The 17,371-nt window shown below is 40.8% G+C and overlaps 1 protein-coding gene across 1 annotated transcript in view; it reads left to right on the forward strand.

Annotated features, from left to right (window-relative positions):
* Positions 1-17,371, forward strand: part of SGCD (sarcoglycan delta) — a 183,486-nt gene that overhangs the window by 105,277 nt on the left and 60,838 nt on the right. The window contains exon 4 of the mRNA XM_033140358.1: positions 12,965-13,052. Within this exon, the coding sequence (XP_032996249.1) occupies positions 12,965-13,052 (88 nt within the window). The remainder of the gene's footprint in view (positions 1-12,964; positions 13,053-17,371) is intronic.

Raw genomic sequence — 17,371 nt, forward strand, 5'->3', positions numbered from 1 at the left:
TTCTTTTCTCAGTCTTGTATATTTGTACATTCCCTGGAATGAGATTTAGAAATAAACCACTTTGCCAGTAGGGGAGCTTCCTTGCATGCTTGACACCATGTGTTATTGTTGTCTAGATGTGGCTGAATTGCTTTGTACAGATGAATTATGTTTGTTGGATTGATCAGTTGTGCAGCTTCCATGCTCATTCTGTGTATGGTTTCATTTATACCTATACTGTGTCCAGAAGAGATACATTTCCAGAGACCCATGAGCTTACATGACATCTCCAGCATAGAGAGAGTCCGCAAATATTTTAAACAAGGATGGGGAGCCTATCATTTTCCCTATGTTGTTGGACTACAGCTCCTATAATCCCTGACTGAGGCTGCTGAAGGGAGTTTGAATCCATCAACATCATCTGAAGGTCCTCAGGTTCCCGACTCCTGATTTAAAATATACACACACAGTCCATACTCAGTATATTTTAACAATACTGAAATAGTGGCAATATAAGGCGCGGGGAACACTTGGAAGATGACAGTAGACAGATTATGTCAGTGGCTAAAGGGCAGTCTTTTTCAAGACCAAATTCAAAGGTTTGGATTCAGTACCATATTTGGCTCATTTCTGGTGCTGCTCGAAGCTACACACCCAGCCACTGCTTTCTATAGCAGATTGGTTTCTACTGGGATCTTTTGTCCCCCTTTTCTTACATGGAAGCAATTGATTGCCTTTTTGGTTAAACAGGAAATCCTTTTAAAGATAATGGAGCTATTCACCTTGACCATTTCTTCCTTCAAATTTACTACTAGCAGAGTAAAAAAGAAAAAAAGAAAAAGCCAGACTCCTGGCTATATCACAGTGGTAAGTTTACGAAGCTTCCTGTCACAACGAGGCAGAAATGAACGGGAGGGAAACTGTATAAAATGTGAAAACTACAGGATTATGCAATGCCCCAGGGTGAAGTTATTGCACTGAAGGGTGCAGAGCAGCCAATCAAGCTGTGTTTCGATACCTGTCCTCATGGCCTTGAAAGTGGGCAGATATACAGAATGAGGGAATGCAAGATAAATTTGGGCAGGCAGTGAGATAATTATGCGGTTGGTTCAGTGTACGTCCAGAGTCCGTAGCTTTCAACATTGGCTGACATTTTAATTTCCCCCTAAGAGCCCTAAAATAAATTGTATGTTTATTGTCGATTTCAGGGGGGAAATTGTTACGTGTTATGTAGTCCATGCTTCTTGCCCTTGAATAATCCAAGGTATAAAATGGGTTAGATAGATAGCAATCCGTGGAGAGCAATGTGTTGGGACTTTCATTGGTCAGAAACAAGCTAAATAAATGTAGAAGAGTAAAAGAAAAAGTTACAGTGGTACCTTGGTTTAAGAACAGCTTAGTTTATGAACAACTTGGATTAAGAACACTGCAAACCCGGAAGTAGGTGTTTTGGTTTGTGAACTTTGCCTTGGAATAAGAACATGTTTCGCTTCCTGTTGAGTGTGTTCCATTTGTAAATTGAGTCCCCTGCTGCTATGGAAAGCACGCCTTGGTTTAAGAATGGCCTTCTGGAATGGATTAAGTTCGCAAACCAAGGTACCACCGTACTTTAAAAAGAAGTATATATGCACATTAAGAGTGGGACCTTTTTTTAGTATGAAAGTACTAATGATCTATTTGAATTTCAGTCCACATTGGGAGATGCTTTCCACCACAATCCACCCCCATTGTTCAAAGACAGCACCCTCCCCCGGCAACCTCTCACTGGTAATGGGCATCACATTTAGTACCTGATGAGTGCCACTGTCAGAAGAGTTAAGTCAGTGTAAGTCAGATGATCTGAAGTGAAGTCCAGGATGGCTCATGACTACTTCTGAAACTGCTCATTTGATTTTTGTTATTTTGAGGAAGATAAAAAGGCATGTATTTCAGTATTTTTAAAAAATTCAAAGGTATTTGAAAAGAATAATGCTACCACATTGGAGACAGGGGTAGCCCATTAAAGATTCCACACCAAGAAAGGTCACAGAGATTTAGAGAAGACAACATTGTCTCCCAATCAAATTTGGTATAAAATTCTTACCGATCACTGTTGCATTATTTTATTTGTTCTTTCTGAAAATGGTTTGTTTACTGAGAGAAAAAGACAGGAGAATACTTTACATCTGTGCTAAAAACCCATTGTCTCCTTCTTAAAGGCAATCAACTTTACAAATGAATATGACATGTACTAGAGAATGGGAGTGTGTTTGTTTTATTATTCCTTCATTATCCATTCCATTCACAGATTGTCCTCATTCTTCTTTGAAAGCTTATATTGTCAAGTTTAAAGTTTTGCAAAGAAAAGAGGCTTAATTACATGAACATCCTGCTTCAAAGGTCAAAGTCAGGAACAGAAGAAGATGTGGGGATATGTTCAAATAATCAAGTAATAGTATAATAGTGTTTTGCAGCACAATTTTGGATACCACATAATTTCATGGGAACAATTCTGCTATTGCAGATTTAGATGAGGAATAACTTTCTGCCAGTAAGAGCTGTGGGGGGGGGGGGAACAGACTCCCTTGGGAGGTTGTGAACACTCCTTCCTTGAAAGTTTTTAAGCAGAAGTTGGATGACCATCTGTCATGGATGCTTTAGCTGAGATTCCTGCGTTGCAAGAGGTTGGATTAGATGACCCTCGGAGTCCCTTCCAACGCTATGTTTCTAGACTGAAGACTAATGTTAAATATTGAGGCTATGGCAGAAATGTGTACAACCATTCTTTTAACAATATGTAGCTTAGAATGCTTGCAGAGCAAGCAACACCTTTTCACAGGCATACCCTGAGACCCAGTTCAGCCGGCAAGCCCTTCTGCTTGGTCCCCCATCAGGTTACAAAACTGTTAATGGTACTACACACTCCTGCAAGCAATCGTGTGGGGTTGCACTCTGAACCCTACTACGTGATCTGCATCATCTGCTGTGTTTGTTTTTCTGGTTCTGTGAAGAAGCAAGCATCACATGCTCTTGAAGCATATATTTCCCCTTTCATCCTTTAAAATACTGGTTTATATTCTCCACTTTTAGGTAATTTTAATTTCACGACTGACAAATGAGCATTTCAAAGGCAGTTCGGTTCTTTTATGCCTGTACATATAAGCTTCCTTGTAATGTGACACTGAAAAAGCATCACAGCAATGAGGCCTACGGCCTTGGCACTGGCTGTCGGAAGGAGAGGGCTACTAGGTGCTGCTGTACTTACTGAATCAAGCCATTGGTCAGTCTGCCCATTACTATGTGTTTTGACTGGCAGTAACTCTACACAGCATCAGAAGCAGGGTTCTTTCCAACTGCTACCTTTTAGCTAGAGATGTTAGGAACTGGACCTGCAATGTTCTCTGTGCCTGGTGAGTGCCCTAGCACTCACTTATATCCCTATTTGAAAACCTATTTGTCTTTTTCTCATTTTCCCCCCTAAACAGTATTATTTATAAGCATATCTATTTGAAGAGTGCCATAAGAATAGCCTGCTGGATTAAGCCACTGGTCCATCTAGCCCAGCATCCCATACCCGCAATGGCCAACCGGATGCTTCAATTGGAAACCTGCAAGCCGGGTTGAAGCACAAGAGCATTCCCATGGTTTCCAGCATCTGATATTTGGAAACATTGCTGCCTCCAAATCTGGAGGGTAGAGCATAGCCAGCATGGCTAGTAGCCATCAATAGTCCTCTCCTCCATCAATTTGTCTAATGCTCTTTTAAAGCCATGCAAGGTTGGTAGCCATCAGTTGGTAGCCATAGCTTGACTATGCACTGCATGAAAAAGTGCTTTTTAAAGAAGTATTTTTTTAAAAGAAGTACTTTTTAAATCTGTCCTAAATCTTCCAACTTTTAGCTTCATTAGATGATGTCCACAAGTTCTAGTGTTTAGGAGAGAGGGAGAAAAACTCTTCTCTTTCCACTCATCTCCATGCCATAAATAATTTTATAAACTTCCATTATGTTGCCTCTTACTCGCCTTTTCTGATATCCTGATTTTTGGAACCTACCGGATTGACTTTAAGTTGCCTTTCTCTCCCCCCCACTCCCACCATCAGCTGTAAGAAAAAAAATTCTGCAGGGGGGAAAGTCTTGGTAATCTTGCAGGTCTTCCATATATCTTCTCTAGATTAAGGCAAATAAATCTACCGGTATATAAAATATCTAATACATTTAAAAAGTGCAGGCATAGGTTAGTTTGAAAGTACCTACAAGCTGTCAGTCCCTGAGTTTTTACAGTGTCGTATTTGATCAAGAAGCTTTTAGCATTTTCCTCAGAAGTAAGATAGCAGAAGGCACTACTAGAGTGGGGTGCTGTGATTCATTTTGCTATGTATTGAGTGTAGTGAGTTATCAGTCAGTTTCATTTATTTAATTAATTATGGGGGGGGGGGGTTGGAAACCAACCCTCATGTTCTGCTGGGTAGCTCATTGATTACTTACAAAGCATACTGTATTGTATTGACATATTTGCTGCACCTTTCGAATGCCATTTCCTGTAGCCTAAATCACACATTTTAATTGATGGCGTATATGGGACAACCAGTGCAGGTACATGACCAGCAACACGAGCATTTTTACAAAGCCGCAGTGGGAGGCCTGAAAGAAGAGTTGAAATAAGTGGTAAAGAGGATGTGTTTTCAATTCCTCTACAAAACAGTTTCCGGTGAAGACGTGGTCTATTTGTAATTTGATAATGCGTTCATATCATGCTTCCAGCACCAGAGTCAGATTTAGGTTCCATCGCACTGGACGCCAAGCCTAAGAGGCGCCTCAGGGCACCTCAACTATGACATAGTGAACTGAGCAAAATGGAAGGTGAGGGAGGGGGCACCATATTGTGGCTTTGCAATATTGTTGTATCTTATTTGTAACTCTTGGTATATCCCAGAAGCACTGTAAGTTTGTTGCTGTTGTTGTTTGGCTTGGTCATCTATGGTTTAAAATAATTTTAGTTAAAGATACAGTTTACAGTTTGTAATATATCTGTGGATAGATTATTTTAACTTAGTTTTCTTTTGTGTTATCTGTCCATAAACCCCAGGAATGGAGAAAACGTATTGGTAGATAATATTAACAATTTACAGAGGGTTGTACTGTTACTGGTCTATAAATCTATGGTATATTTAGAATAGTTTATTGGATACAATACAAAATTGCTGCCAGAAACTTGTGCAAGACAGAATTTATACACAAACTTTGGTATGCAGGTCTATTTCTGGAAAAGATTGTCATTTTTATAGCAATCATGTTTATAATTCAGAAATATTTCCTTATGTGGGACACTAGTCTTGCGGGAATTGTAATTTAAGAACACGCTTTAAGCTTTTGAAAAAGGTCTGCAGCTAGTTTATAAATTATTGACAGGGTCATCTTATTTATACCGATGGATGGTGGGCGGGGGGGTGGGGAGTTAGGCTGCCACCACACCAGCAGAAAAACTGCTGTGTTCCAGCTGCATTCAGTACAGGAGTTGAGTGGTAAACGCAGCAGAAACGAAACAAAGTGGTGTAAAAAATGAGAGACACTTAGCATCTCTGGGAGCAACATGAGGGTTCTGAACAGACTGACTAACCCACCTTCATTAATTTCAGTGGGTTTGGTCTGAGTAAAGCTTAGTTGCATGCCATCAAGGGACTGTGCTTGTGACAATACCTACAATAAGTGTTTGGGAAGGAGGGAGCGAGGGAGAGATCAGGAGGAGGGGTGTCACCTGAATGTTCAGATAACATACAGTAATCACATATGGCAGAGGCATGAGGAGGGAAGGCATGAGAAGTGGTGGCAACAGTAATGCTTTCTAGCATGCTTACCTCCTTCCCTTGCTTACCTGTGTGGAGTGATCTGCCTTGTCACACCCCCAGTTCTTAAGCTGGGTGGAGTTGGGTGATGGGGTTTTGAGTCTCTGGAGTAACAACACAGTTACAGGCAGAGTAGTTTAGCAAGGTGCTCAAGACACACTGCTTGATATACTCTAGATAGATAGATAGATAGATAGCTTGTGAAAAGTGCTAACTTTTGTGCAAAGTGTCCTTTTACCATAGTTTCCTGTCACCAAAATTCCAGCTTATGAATAATAAGTCTGTGCAACACAAGGTCAGATCCATAGCCCCATGTCACACGCTATACTGTGTGAATTATGCTGTCCCTGCTGTTTGCAGGATTATATACTGGTGGTGTTGCACTGAATGTTGTGTTGCAACATTTCCCATGTTCTGTCATGACAACATTTCTAATTCCCCCCTCCCTGTTTTATGCCAATCCTCATTCCTGATATCTATAATTATAGCCCCTAAACATTACACTTCTCACAGAGAGATCTTGCACAAATGAAGAGGGGTTCTTTTAAGTTTCTAATTTGAAACAAATGCCATCAAATATTATTCTGGGTTATATTTCATTTTCAGAACCACAATATAGTTAAAACTTTCAGTTCATCATTCTTAACTTTTCCACTGAATTTTAACAAATCCAATATTCTCCCCTTCCCCGTTGGAAAGAAACATCCGCTTCACTCCAGAGTACTGCTAGTCTTTCTCATAGCTGTCCATGTGGCATTTGGCTGTGTGTAGGAAGCCGAATGGGTGAGAATCCATGGAGTGTTTGCAAACACTCAGATGTTGCTAAGGTGTTAAAAACAAACGTTGGAGTCTTACGTAGGTGATAATGATGTGTCAGGCGTGATATCTTTGCTCCATTGAAGTAGATAGCTAGGCAAGTGCAAATATTGCAGGGATCAGAATTCCAGCTTAATTTTATTTATGTTGTATATACACATGCTGGGATAATTTGTTGTGGCATCACGATGTGACAGACTTCTGGTTCTGACACTGCTCAAGCCTGAGCGCACACATTGTGTGAACCAGTGCTTTTACCAAGAGGGATATGAATGATCATGGCAGTTCACTATAGGGCCATAATTGTGCAAATTGTCTGTCTCCTACATAGAGGCACTGATTCATACCAGCAACACCATCACACAATCCCAGCCTCCCAGGAGTCATACATATCCCTAACATTTCCCCCCCTGTATGTGAACAGACTGAAACACTTGCTATCCCTTCCGCAATTTTTAGTTGTGTCAGCCTTCCCCTCTCCCCCAGAATAGGCAGCAGAGTGCTTTGTCGCCTACAAACGTCCTTGAAGATAGCCTTGTTGTTGTTTTTAGTGTTTTCTTGATGGCTTTCATCGGAATTGGTTTTAGTATTTAGTATTTAGAGGTAAATACAATCACCACCACCATCATGAGAAGCATCAGCCCTGTGCATCCCTTCCCACACCTCCAGAGCCAGCAGAGCAGGTGTTGCCTGTCCTCCTCCTCCTCCTCCTCCTCCTCCTCCTCCTCCTCCTCTTCATTTGACTATGAGATTGTACCCTTGACCCAGGCAGCCTGCCACTGCCTACTCTTCTGCAGAGTTCCTCATGTTCCACAGCTTCACTTGCATGCGGACATATTTGAACTTCTCTATGTAGCTGAAGGGATGGTTGGAGAGTTTACCTTTGTGAAATCTGATACAAACTGACCTGATTTCGTACCTCCTGGTCGAATGTGCGGATTATAATTCAGTTACACCCTGGCTTTTGCACTTCCTCGATCTGCATGGTTCTAAAAATGTTTATTTTGAGGAGAGAAATCTGTTCTAAAATAAATATTTTTGTGTGGATTAATGTAGAAATGAGATGGAGATGACGAATAGGTGAACACATGCCCAAAAAAGTAGCCTGGAATTAAACCTCCCCAGCATCCCTGAGCCCCTGCTCCACCTGGCTGCTGTCCGCCCCCTCTTCCGCTTCCTCTGTCTCTGGGCAGGTGTGGGGGTCTTCAGCGTCCCTGAGCCCCTGTTCCGCCTCCTCTGTCCATTGCTCCTCCGAATCCTCCCTGACACCATGGGTGAATTCAACCCTCAAGCCAAAAAAAAGTTGTCCAGCCCTATAAACAGATAAGTGCAGCAATGTTGTGGATAATACCCTAGGAGAACCAGCCTGAAATGATGTCTAAATAGTTGATCTTTTCATCTGTGATAATGATGATGATTTAACGAATGTAAACAGCTGCCTACCTGTACACATTCCTTGGGGTCTTAATAAACAAAAAATGCTAAAATAATACTAGAAATAATGCAAATAATAAATAATAAAACATCATGATTAAATTAAAGAAAAATCAATAGAAAAGAAAAAGAAAAAAAATCACTTAATCCAAGACAGCGTAAAGAAGCCTGGATGATGATGGTGATGAAGATGATGATTTTCATCTAATTTCCTAAAACTGCTGAGCCTAATTCAGGGACCACCGAAATCAATAAAAACAGCATTCGTCTTATAGACAGAGTGGAGCTACCAGACTGAAAAATTATGTATATATAGTATAATCATTTCAAGCAACTGCAATTAGAGTGGATCAGTCATGGTGAAACAAGTGAAGTGGTGACAGGAGCGCAAGCTGCAGTTTTTAAAAAGGCATGATCTTTCACGGAGTTCTCGTAAACAGCAGATGAGATAGTAAACCTGAGGCTAGTTCAACAGCTGCGGCTCTATCAAGAGAAAGCAGACACTACTAGCTTCCGTGGCACATGCTTTAGTTACAGCCATTATTGCAATGTACTCTATGTGAGGCTGCTCTTCAAGACAGTCTGGGAGCTGCAATGGATCCAGAATATGTCAGCCAGAACACTTGTGGGAACTAGACATTCAGGTCGTATTACACCAGTTATTTATGGGTCACACTGGTTGCCCAATTCATGGTGGTAGTCTTGGTCTTCAGAGCCCTAAACTTTTGTACCAAGTTATTGGAAGGATTATGTGAACCCATATGAACTTCAAGAACTTTGTCTGTGAACATGGCCCACTAATAGGAGTTGTTAGACTGGCAGGTATGGTGCCACATGTACTAAATAAACTGCACATACATCCCTTTTCGGGAGAAATATGTGTTGCTTCATTACTGCTGGTTGAAGAGAACTCAATATGTTTTTTATTTCAGTCCATGTTTGGTTAATGTGCTGCGTTGGAACGTTTTTAGCTGCCACCCATTTCAGACCAGTGGTTGAAATTATTGTATGTGTCTTTAAACTTTTTAGCAAGCCAGCTTGTGAAAGCGGTGTGTCCGGAAAAGTTATCTCCATGCAAATAAAACAGTGCAATCAAGGGGATGGTCAGGTTCAACTTGCTTGTCTTTTCTGAATCAGACTATGTTGCAAATACAGTTAGGATGAGGCATGGCTGCAACCTCACCTGTAGCAACCCTTGTGGTGAAGCAGTGCTGCCTTCCTAATACCAACATCAGTGCAGCTTACCTGGGCAGGGCTGGAACAGTGCAGTGGCAAGGATGGGGCCATGTGAGTGTAGTGGTGGGAGTGCCATCCTGACCATCTCTGTGCAAGTAAGCAACAGCAGCACCCATGCTGGGAAGGTGACTCCACCTCAGTACATGCACGGCTGCTAGACCTCACATGTACTGGGGTGAGATCGTTCTCACTATTTAGGTTGATGATTCTGTATTGGTATAACCTTAATGTAGCAGAGAAATGAATGTGGCACCAAATTCTGTGTGTGTTTATATGCATATATTTCAGGAAAGAAAAAAGAAGGTGTGCTTCTCATTGCAACTTGACGTGAGTGAGAGAGAAAGCATGAGCACCCCAATTCTTTCAACAGAATGTACAGTAGTACCTCAGGTTAAGAACTTAATTAGTTCCAGAGGTCCATTCTTAACCTGAAACTATTCTTAACCTGAGGTGCGCTTTTGCTAATGGGGCTTCCTGCTGCCGCACAATTTCTGTTCTCATCCTGGAGCAAAGTTCTTAACCCTGAGGTGTTTGTAACCCGAGATACTACTGTACAAGAAATGTGTTTAAAGAACTGTGTGTCAGAAAATAAAAGTGCTCCTATATGCTTTAGCAGAAGGCATTAGATGCTAATTGTGCAGTGTCTCTGAGAGAAAGATAAATCCTGAATGTTAGCTCCTTTTTTTAGCCTTTAATGGAATGAGTTATGGAAACCTAAGTGGGCAGTATTCTAAGTGCTTCAAAAAAATTCTCTGCTAGCAGACTAATACAACAGTGGCTCTTTCATCAGACAGATTTAGTTTTCTGAAAACCACAAGAACCAAAGGTCTCTGAATCCGTGAACTAAATATCTGAAAAGGGGGCAGCAGTTAAGTGTTTTTAAAATGTACTCTGGCTCCTCTGAGGGTGAGGAGAGCTCCTTTGCTTCTCTAATGTTATTTCTTAAATAGTATAATCTCATTTTATGCAAAATGGTAATAAACACTGGAGCCCACCCCTTCATATTACAGGGAGTAGTGGAGTCTAAAAGTCTGCTGACCTTTCCAGAAAGGCTCAGACAAGGTGAGCTGGTTGAACAGCTTATGTGGTTGTAGTGGTTATTGGATCATGTGATTTTAAAAATAAAAAAGAAACCTCATTGTAGAAATAAGTAATACCAACTGTCATTAGAGCCAAAAACACGTTTTCTCAAATGGGCCATGTTGGAACTAAATATTAAGCTGGAGTTAATTCAAGTTGAGGCTGAATATGTTCCTAGTTCCTTCTTTGATTCAGAGATGCTGATTTAATAACCGGGATATGAACCACCAAACTCTAAAATGCCTTTGAGGAGTCATAGGAGCACACATATGACCTCAAACTAAATTTGGTTGCACAGTGTTTTTAAGTTGGCCACACCCAGGAACGTCTTTGCTTTGTACTAGAACTACACCTATAAATAATGGTCTGCATCCCCAAAGCCTTGATCCACTGCTGACTGTGTCTTATAAGGTGTCATGGCATCACACTAACAAAGTTCCCATGCAAACCATCCCAGGAATGTTGCTGCTTTACACTCAATATGCATCTATCTACAAGAAGGGAACTAGGTTATATAACCCGAACTAAGCAGGGCAGACTGTGCATTATGAAATGCACCTGATGCATAGCATTCTCGGACACAGGTGTGTGAGTTAGGGTTGACCGGGGTTTATTTGGAAGAGCAAATTCTTATCTGTATGGAGAAAATGTCGTTCCTGGGAGGTGGGTTGTATCAAAATAGTTTTGAGTCATATGTGCACCTCTTTATTAGGGCACAGTCTGTTGGTTCCACTAGTATATGATGTGTAATAGCCTAAGGCTTATTTTGAGGTCCAGTGACATTGAGAGCCCAGTTATTTATTCAGACTGCATCTGTACCTTTGTATCAAAGGCTAACTATCAACTGCAAATGCGTCAACCTTGTGAACTGCACACCATTATTTTCTGCTCAATTTGTAGCTCAAAATAAATTAAGCCAGTGTCATGTCATCGGTTCAGGTAGTGTCAACAAAAGATTAAATATGGGCTTTAGATTCTGAATTTGCTTCTTTCACCTGTTTCAAAAAGCAAAGTTTAGCTTGGGCTCTTTGCAGACATGGTGCCACAACAAGGTTGACAAAGGCAGATCTTGATGTATTTGTACACAGCAATATGCACAGCCCCACCTCATTAGGTGAGGGTATTCCTACTAAATGGTGTGCCTTGTGAGGCTTTATAGTGCTACTTGCTTGCTGAAGGGATCCTGGATTCAATGTTATTCCTCTATTCTGAAACAAAGAGCAGGAGGGGGCCATAGCTCAGTATTGCATAAAGAGGATGCAGGTTAAAATACTTAAGGATGCAAGGTAGCAGAACTGGATCTCTGCTTGAAAACTTGGAGTTGCCAGTCAGAATAGATAGTATTGGGTTGAATATGCCAATAATGTTTTGTCTTAAGACTAAGGCAGCTTTGTATATTCACGTATGACAGCACTGACCATCAGTTTGGTGATTCATGGGTAGCGCAGAAGCACCAGCCACTGGATGCAACACTCAATCTGCACCCATAAATCTGATCCAGAAAATATGTTGTATGCTGCTAGATAAGGACATTTCTCTCTCTGCCATGTCATAAAGCCCAGCTTAATCAAAAATGGATTGCTCTGCAGTATCCGCATGTCAGAAACATAGGAGATGAAGTTGGTTTGATGAACCCAAATATCTTTGAATAATCAAGAGTTTAAATTTGTTATAATGGTTTTGTCCTTTGCCTTAATTCTCCAATTTGAATTATTTTGGGCAGGAGCCAGGTTGTTTGTATGAACTTTCATATACATGTTTAAGCCATAATTCTGTGTTTTGAGTTTGAATAGCAGCTCTACACTCAATAAGAAGGTGGAAAGGGAAGGCAAATACAAAATACAACACAATATTTGAATTGGAAGTTTGAGTTATCGGAATGAGAGTTGGTATGAATGTTCAAATGCATGTTCGACTCTGGAATCCATTTTCAAGGAAGTGAACAAAGACTATGAAACACCAGCCTTACATATTTTATTTAAACTTAGTGGAACCCTGTGTCAAAGCTTTTCTTCGCAGTCATTGACGTTATATATTGTGCAATGATTTACCTGATATTTTTAAGAGCCCAATAATATGGTGGTGCCTTATGTCCTGTTGAGAGTTGGCAGTTCAGGGGCTGCTATAGAGAATGCCCTTTCTGAGACTGTCAGCTTCCCCCCCCCCAAAAAAAAAAAACTTCTGAGAGCAGTGGAACTACAAATAGCCCCTCCTCTTTCATTCCTAACCCCCAAGAGGGCCTGTAGGCAAGGAGGTGATCTTTCAGATATTTGGGGCCTAATTTGTTTAGGGTTCTGGGCACTACTAGACCCTGTGTGAGGCAGATCACTGTTTACTTTGCCCTGGGCCAGACCTTTAAAAATGAATTATTAACCACAGGGACCATGTGACATTTTGTCCTATGAAAAAAATTGTATGACCCTATGTAATCCTTTAAGCAAGCATTTTGTTTAGAGGAGCCGTAGAAGTATTTGACCAAATATAGGTACATGGATTTGGGCACTCATGTCCTGCAGGTTTTGTGAGAGCACAGTACGTTTTCTAGTGAGAAGCGATGTGCCCGTCTCATTCATTTTCTCTTGTGCTCTTATTGTAGGGAAACCCTCTGTACTTCCAATCTGCTCGGAATGTTACAGTGAACATTCTCAATGAGGAGAGTAAAGTTCTTACACGTCTTGTAACAGGTAAGGTGCCTGAGGAAGGGAAGAAGACAAAAAGGGCACTGTGATGGGGTATTTTGTGATCATTAGCCCATGGGATAATAATCACTAACTTATCTAGTACAGTACAAGCCATGACCCAGCCTGCCTGTCTAGAAATAAAATATAAGAATGTTAGAACTGAGCTGAAGAAGAAGCTGGCTGTGTATTTCTAATAAGGCAGCCGAAAATTATTTTCATTTTAAAGCAGACTCTGACACAAAAGGTCACTTGTACAAGTACAAGTTCAGGAAGAGAATAGTCATTTTGATCTTTCATTTGTAACAGGCACAAGAATGTCCCTGGACAATTTAAACTTACCCAGGACGACTGACACTTAACTGATTAATATTCACAGCAGGGATACCTTCTTGTCTTTTAAAGGTTTCCGAAACCCCCTTTTAAAAGTAAATCGCTTGTGCTGATAAGTACCATTTATGTTCATGAAATGGTATCCTTCATGTTTAACAGGGAAACTGATGCTTCAAAAAAAAAATCCCCAGCAGACATGTTGCTTTTGAGTGCATGTGTGCCTTTGCAGCAAGAGGGTTTGCTCAGAAAGAAAAGAGCCTGACAAGGGAGAGAAGCGGTTCCATGAGACGGCATCGGCAATCCATAAACATTTTGTTGTGTGTGAAATTAGATTGCCTGCTTTGCTTATATAACACCTGGCCTCAAGTGAGAGTGCTAAATAATTAAATAAACAGTTTCAGCCAGCAATTATTTTTAGTTGCATGTGTGAAAATTGCCTTGAGGAGAGGAAATAAATTCACCCCAGAATTCAATCCCAGATTATCACGTTCAAGAAGAAGAAAGGGGAAGTGGCTGGGAGCTTGTTGATCATTTGCCACATACAGGCAGAAAATGCAGAGCACTCGAGTGACTCTGTTGCAGGATAATAGAATTTAGCTGCAGTGCAATCGCAAAGATAGTGCAGTTTGTGTGTTATGTGGAATAATTGTGCAGCTTGCCAGGCTTGAAACTACTGGACTGGGGAAATGGTCCCAGGAGATGCAACGCTTGCCTTTGAATCTAATTATTCTAAGACTTTGTTGCCTTGTCATACTGAAACAAGAATGACAGGTGTAACATGATTATTTAGGAGATGCAAATTACATTCCTTATTATAAAAGTAAATAAGTCTGAGATATAGAGAGAGCGAAGATAATGCAAGTATTTTAGCCACTTGCATTTACTGAAAACTTATGCAGTTATAAATAACCACACATTTCTTTCTCTCTCTTTCTTCATGTCATACATTTCCACAACAGTGTGTTATTAGCAGAGGATGGGAAACTAGAACCGTGGTTACATTTTTATTTTTTTATTTTTTAGTAAAGCAGTGAATCTTGTATTTCTTGTTCCACTCTCAGGATCATAGTGGTAAAATGTCCAGATCAGGGGGTTGAAGATGAAGATGCAGTGCAGTAGAGGTTTTTTGGGGGGTGGGTGCATAGCTGTCAACCCTCCCTGCTGTTCCCCACTGCTATATACAAAGCTGTCAACCCTCCCTGCTGTTTCCCAATGCTATAATAAGGGAATTTCCCGCAAAAAAGGGAAAGGTTGACAGCTATGGGGGGTGTCAATAAATGTTTGAAAAATCTGAAAGGCCCGGTAGTTTTGCAGTGTGTAAGAGAACAAATTTCCATGCGCTCTGGCTTCTGTCACAGTGTTCCGTTGCGCCAGAAGCGGTTTAGTCATGCTGGCCACATGAACCGTAAAGCTGTCTGTGGATAAACGCCGGCTCCCTCAGCCTGAAAGCGAGATGAGCACCGCACCCCATAGTCGCCTTTGACTGGACTTAACCGCCCAGGGGTCCTTTACCTATACCTTACCATTTTTAACAGCACTCAATTTCTCAGGAAATTGGACAAATGAAAACTGCTCAGTATTAGAAAGAACCCAGTTTCTTTTGAAGGCCAGTGTGTGGCAGACTCACAGCATCTCTAGAACAATATGCACATTGGCTGCTAGCATATCTGAAAGGGTACCCAATTAAAACATTTGCCACTGTATAGAAAGGGACAATTTAGCATTTGGGATGTGTGCCATTGGCGTTCATATGAGCAGCTCCTTATATGGGACCAGCAGCTAGAAATCAGGGCTGATGAGAATGGTTCTTGAACCCTGAGGGTGCTCTGCATATCATCTACTGTATGGGCAATCATTTTAATATGCAAATTAAAAGGCTACATTTAACCAAAACCAAAATTGCCTTTGATTGTCATCTCTTGCTGCCTGTGAGAAATGATGCTGGTCAGAAACAGGCCATAATCCTATGACATTTGCTTTAAGAAATAAATGCTGATAATAATACTGTACCACATATCTTGTGAATTGCTTAATTGTTTCCTGCCCTTAACCTTTGCTTTAGATTATGAGAGCTTTGCACCCAGATTGTGCTCTTTAGCACTTTGCAAGTGACCCAGTGCATCTTTGCTGCTATTGCAGATAATTACAGAAATTGTTATCTCAATGAGATGTGCATCTGTGTGGATTGTTTTGAAGTGGTTGTTTTCAAAGATGATGCTCCTGGCCAAGCCATGGAAGAGACATCTGTTTGTGCTGCTTAGCTACACATTTGCACAAATATTGCCATGAGGGTTGCTAACATTTGTTAAAATTTGAAGTGGAGAATCCACTGACTGAATATCCCAAAGGAAATTTGGAAAACTAAGAGGTACATATCAAGAAAGATGGGATTGTATCATTCCTTCCACTGATCCTTTCACACACATTCATTTTCACAGGGTCATGTCAAGCATCATGACTTTCATACGGAGAGTATTAGAACAGATTTTGCATCACAGCAACTACACAGTGTCCTAACAATAAAACCTAGCTGGTTTATACTTCATGTCTATTAATAGCATTTTTACTGTTGGTCTGGAAGGTTTTAACAAAATGTTGTCCAATCTTTGTGGGTTTATGTGTGTATATATCAGGCTTCCTCAACCTCGGCCCTTCAGATGTTTTGAGGCTACAATTCCCATCATCCCTGACCGCTGGTCCTGCTAGCTAGGGATCATGGGAATTGTAGGCCAAAAACATCTGGAGGGCCGAGGTTGAGGAAGCCTGGTATATATGCATACTATTTTAGCAACATTGCAAGAACATCACACGATCTAGAACTCTGCAGTCAGTAAACTTGTTCACATGTAACATTAAGCTGCAGAGATTGCAGCCTCTGGACTTCTTCCCTGGGCCTCCTGTTACTGAGAGCTTGGTTTGACCTAGCATGTCATCTGAACCCAAGTTCATGGTTTGTCTCCTCCAGACAAACCACAAGCCCTGAACTCAAGAGCAAACATTGGGTTTGGGCTCATTGTCTAATAATTGATTTATATATTCCGAGTCAGGAAATAATGTTTCTCTCCCTTATATTGGTTTGTAGATTTTTTTTGTAATTTGGCTTTAGCATCTATCTGTTTTGCTTGAACAAGCTGTATTGATTTATTAAATTGCTCTTTGAACTGGGCAGGCATCTTTGGCAGAGAGTATCCTGTTCATCCTGTCTTTTTCTGCTTATGAAAGTCTGCTATACACCAGTGTATTAATCCATAGGTGAAAAATTATATATATAATATTGATAGCAATGAAATGTTCATGTATGTATGGTGAGAGACTGGTCAACTTCAAACAATGTTAGAAAATGTTAGGAGGAGGTGGAGTAGTATAGTATGTGTATATTAACTCATAAAAATGATTCATGGAAGGATTTATCAGAACTGTTTAGAGATTGGGTACCTGTTTAAATGTATGTATGGAAAATAAGTGTTTGTATGGAAGGCTAATAAGATTTCTGTTCCAAAGCTCCTAACAGGCCACAAAATCCTTTCCTTCTTTCTTCATTATATGCAGGCCATGGCAGCAGCACTTCTGTGATCGAACCTCATATTTCTCTACCCAGAATCTTATGTAGAAGATCCCAAAACATTCTCTCTCCTGTTCCATCTCCAACTTACATATTTATTAGTGTGTCCCGTCCCCCCAGCTCAGATGGTCTCTCAGAGGCAATTTCTCTTTGGGCTGCCCAGCCTACAAGCCAAAGCCCACATTCTCTCTGTGTCCATCACACGCATAATCATTAATCAATTTACTAAATAAGTATCTTGTCCTTGAGACTAGGAACTGAAGTAAAAATATGGTACATCATATATAAAGGAGGTATTCCTACTTGTCCCTTCATGGCAACAGCAAGATTGCCACCTTGGTCCCCTCCCCGCTTTTTAACGGGTTCTGCTCCTGTGAGTTTAGCAGCAGCCTGATAATACAAAAATTAAGCTGTTGAATGCTGCATTCCT

This window comes from Lacerta agilis, chromosome 2 (genome assembly GCF_009819535.1).
Source record: "Lacerta agilis isolate rLacAgi1 chromosome 2, rLacAgi1.pri, whole genome shotgun sequence".
Taxonomy (NCBI): Eukaryota; Metazoa; Chordata; class Lepidosauria; order Squamata; family Lacertidae; genus Lacerta; species Lacerta agilis.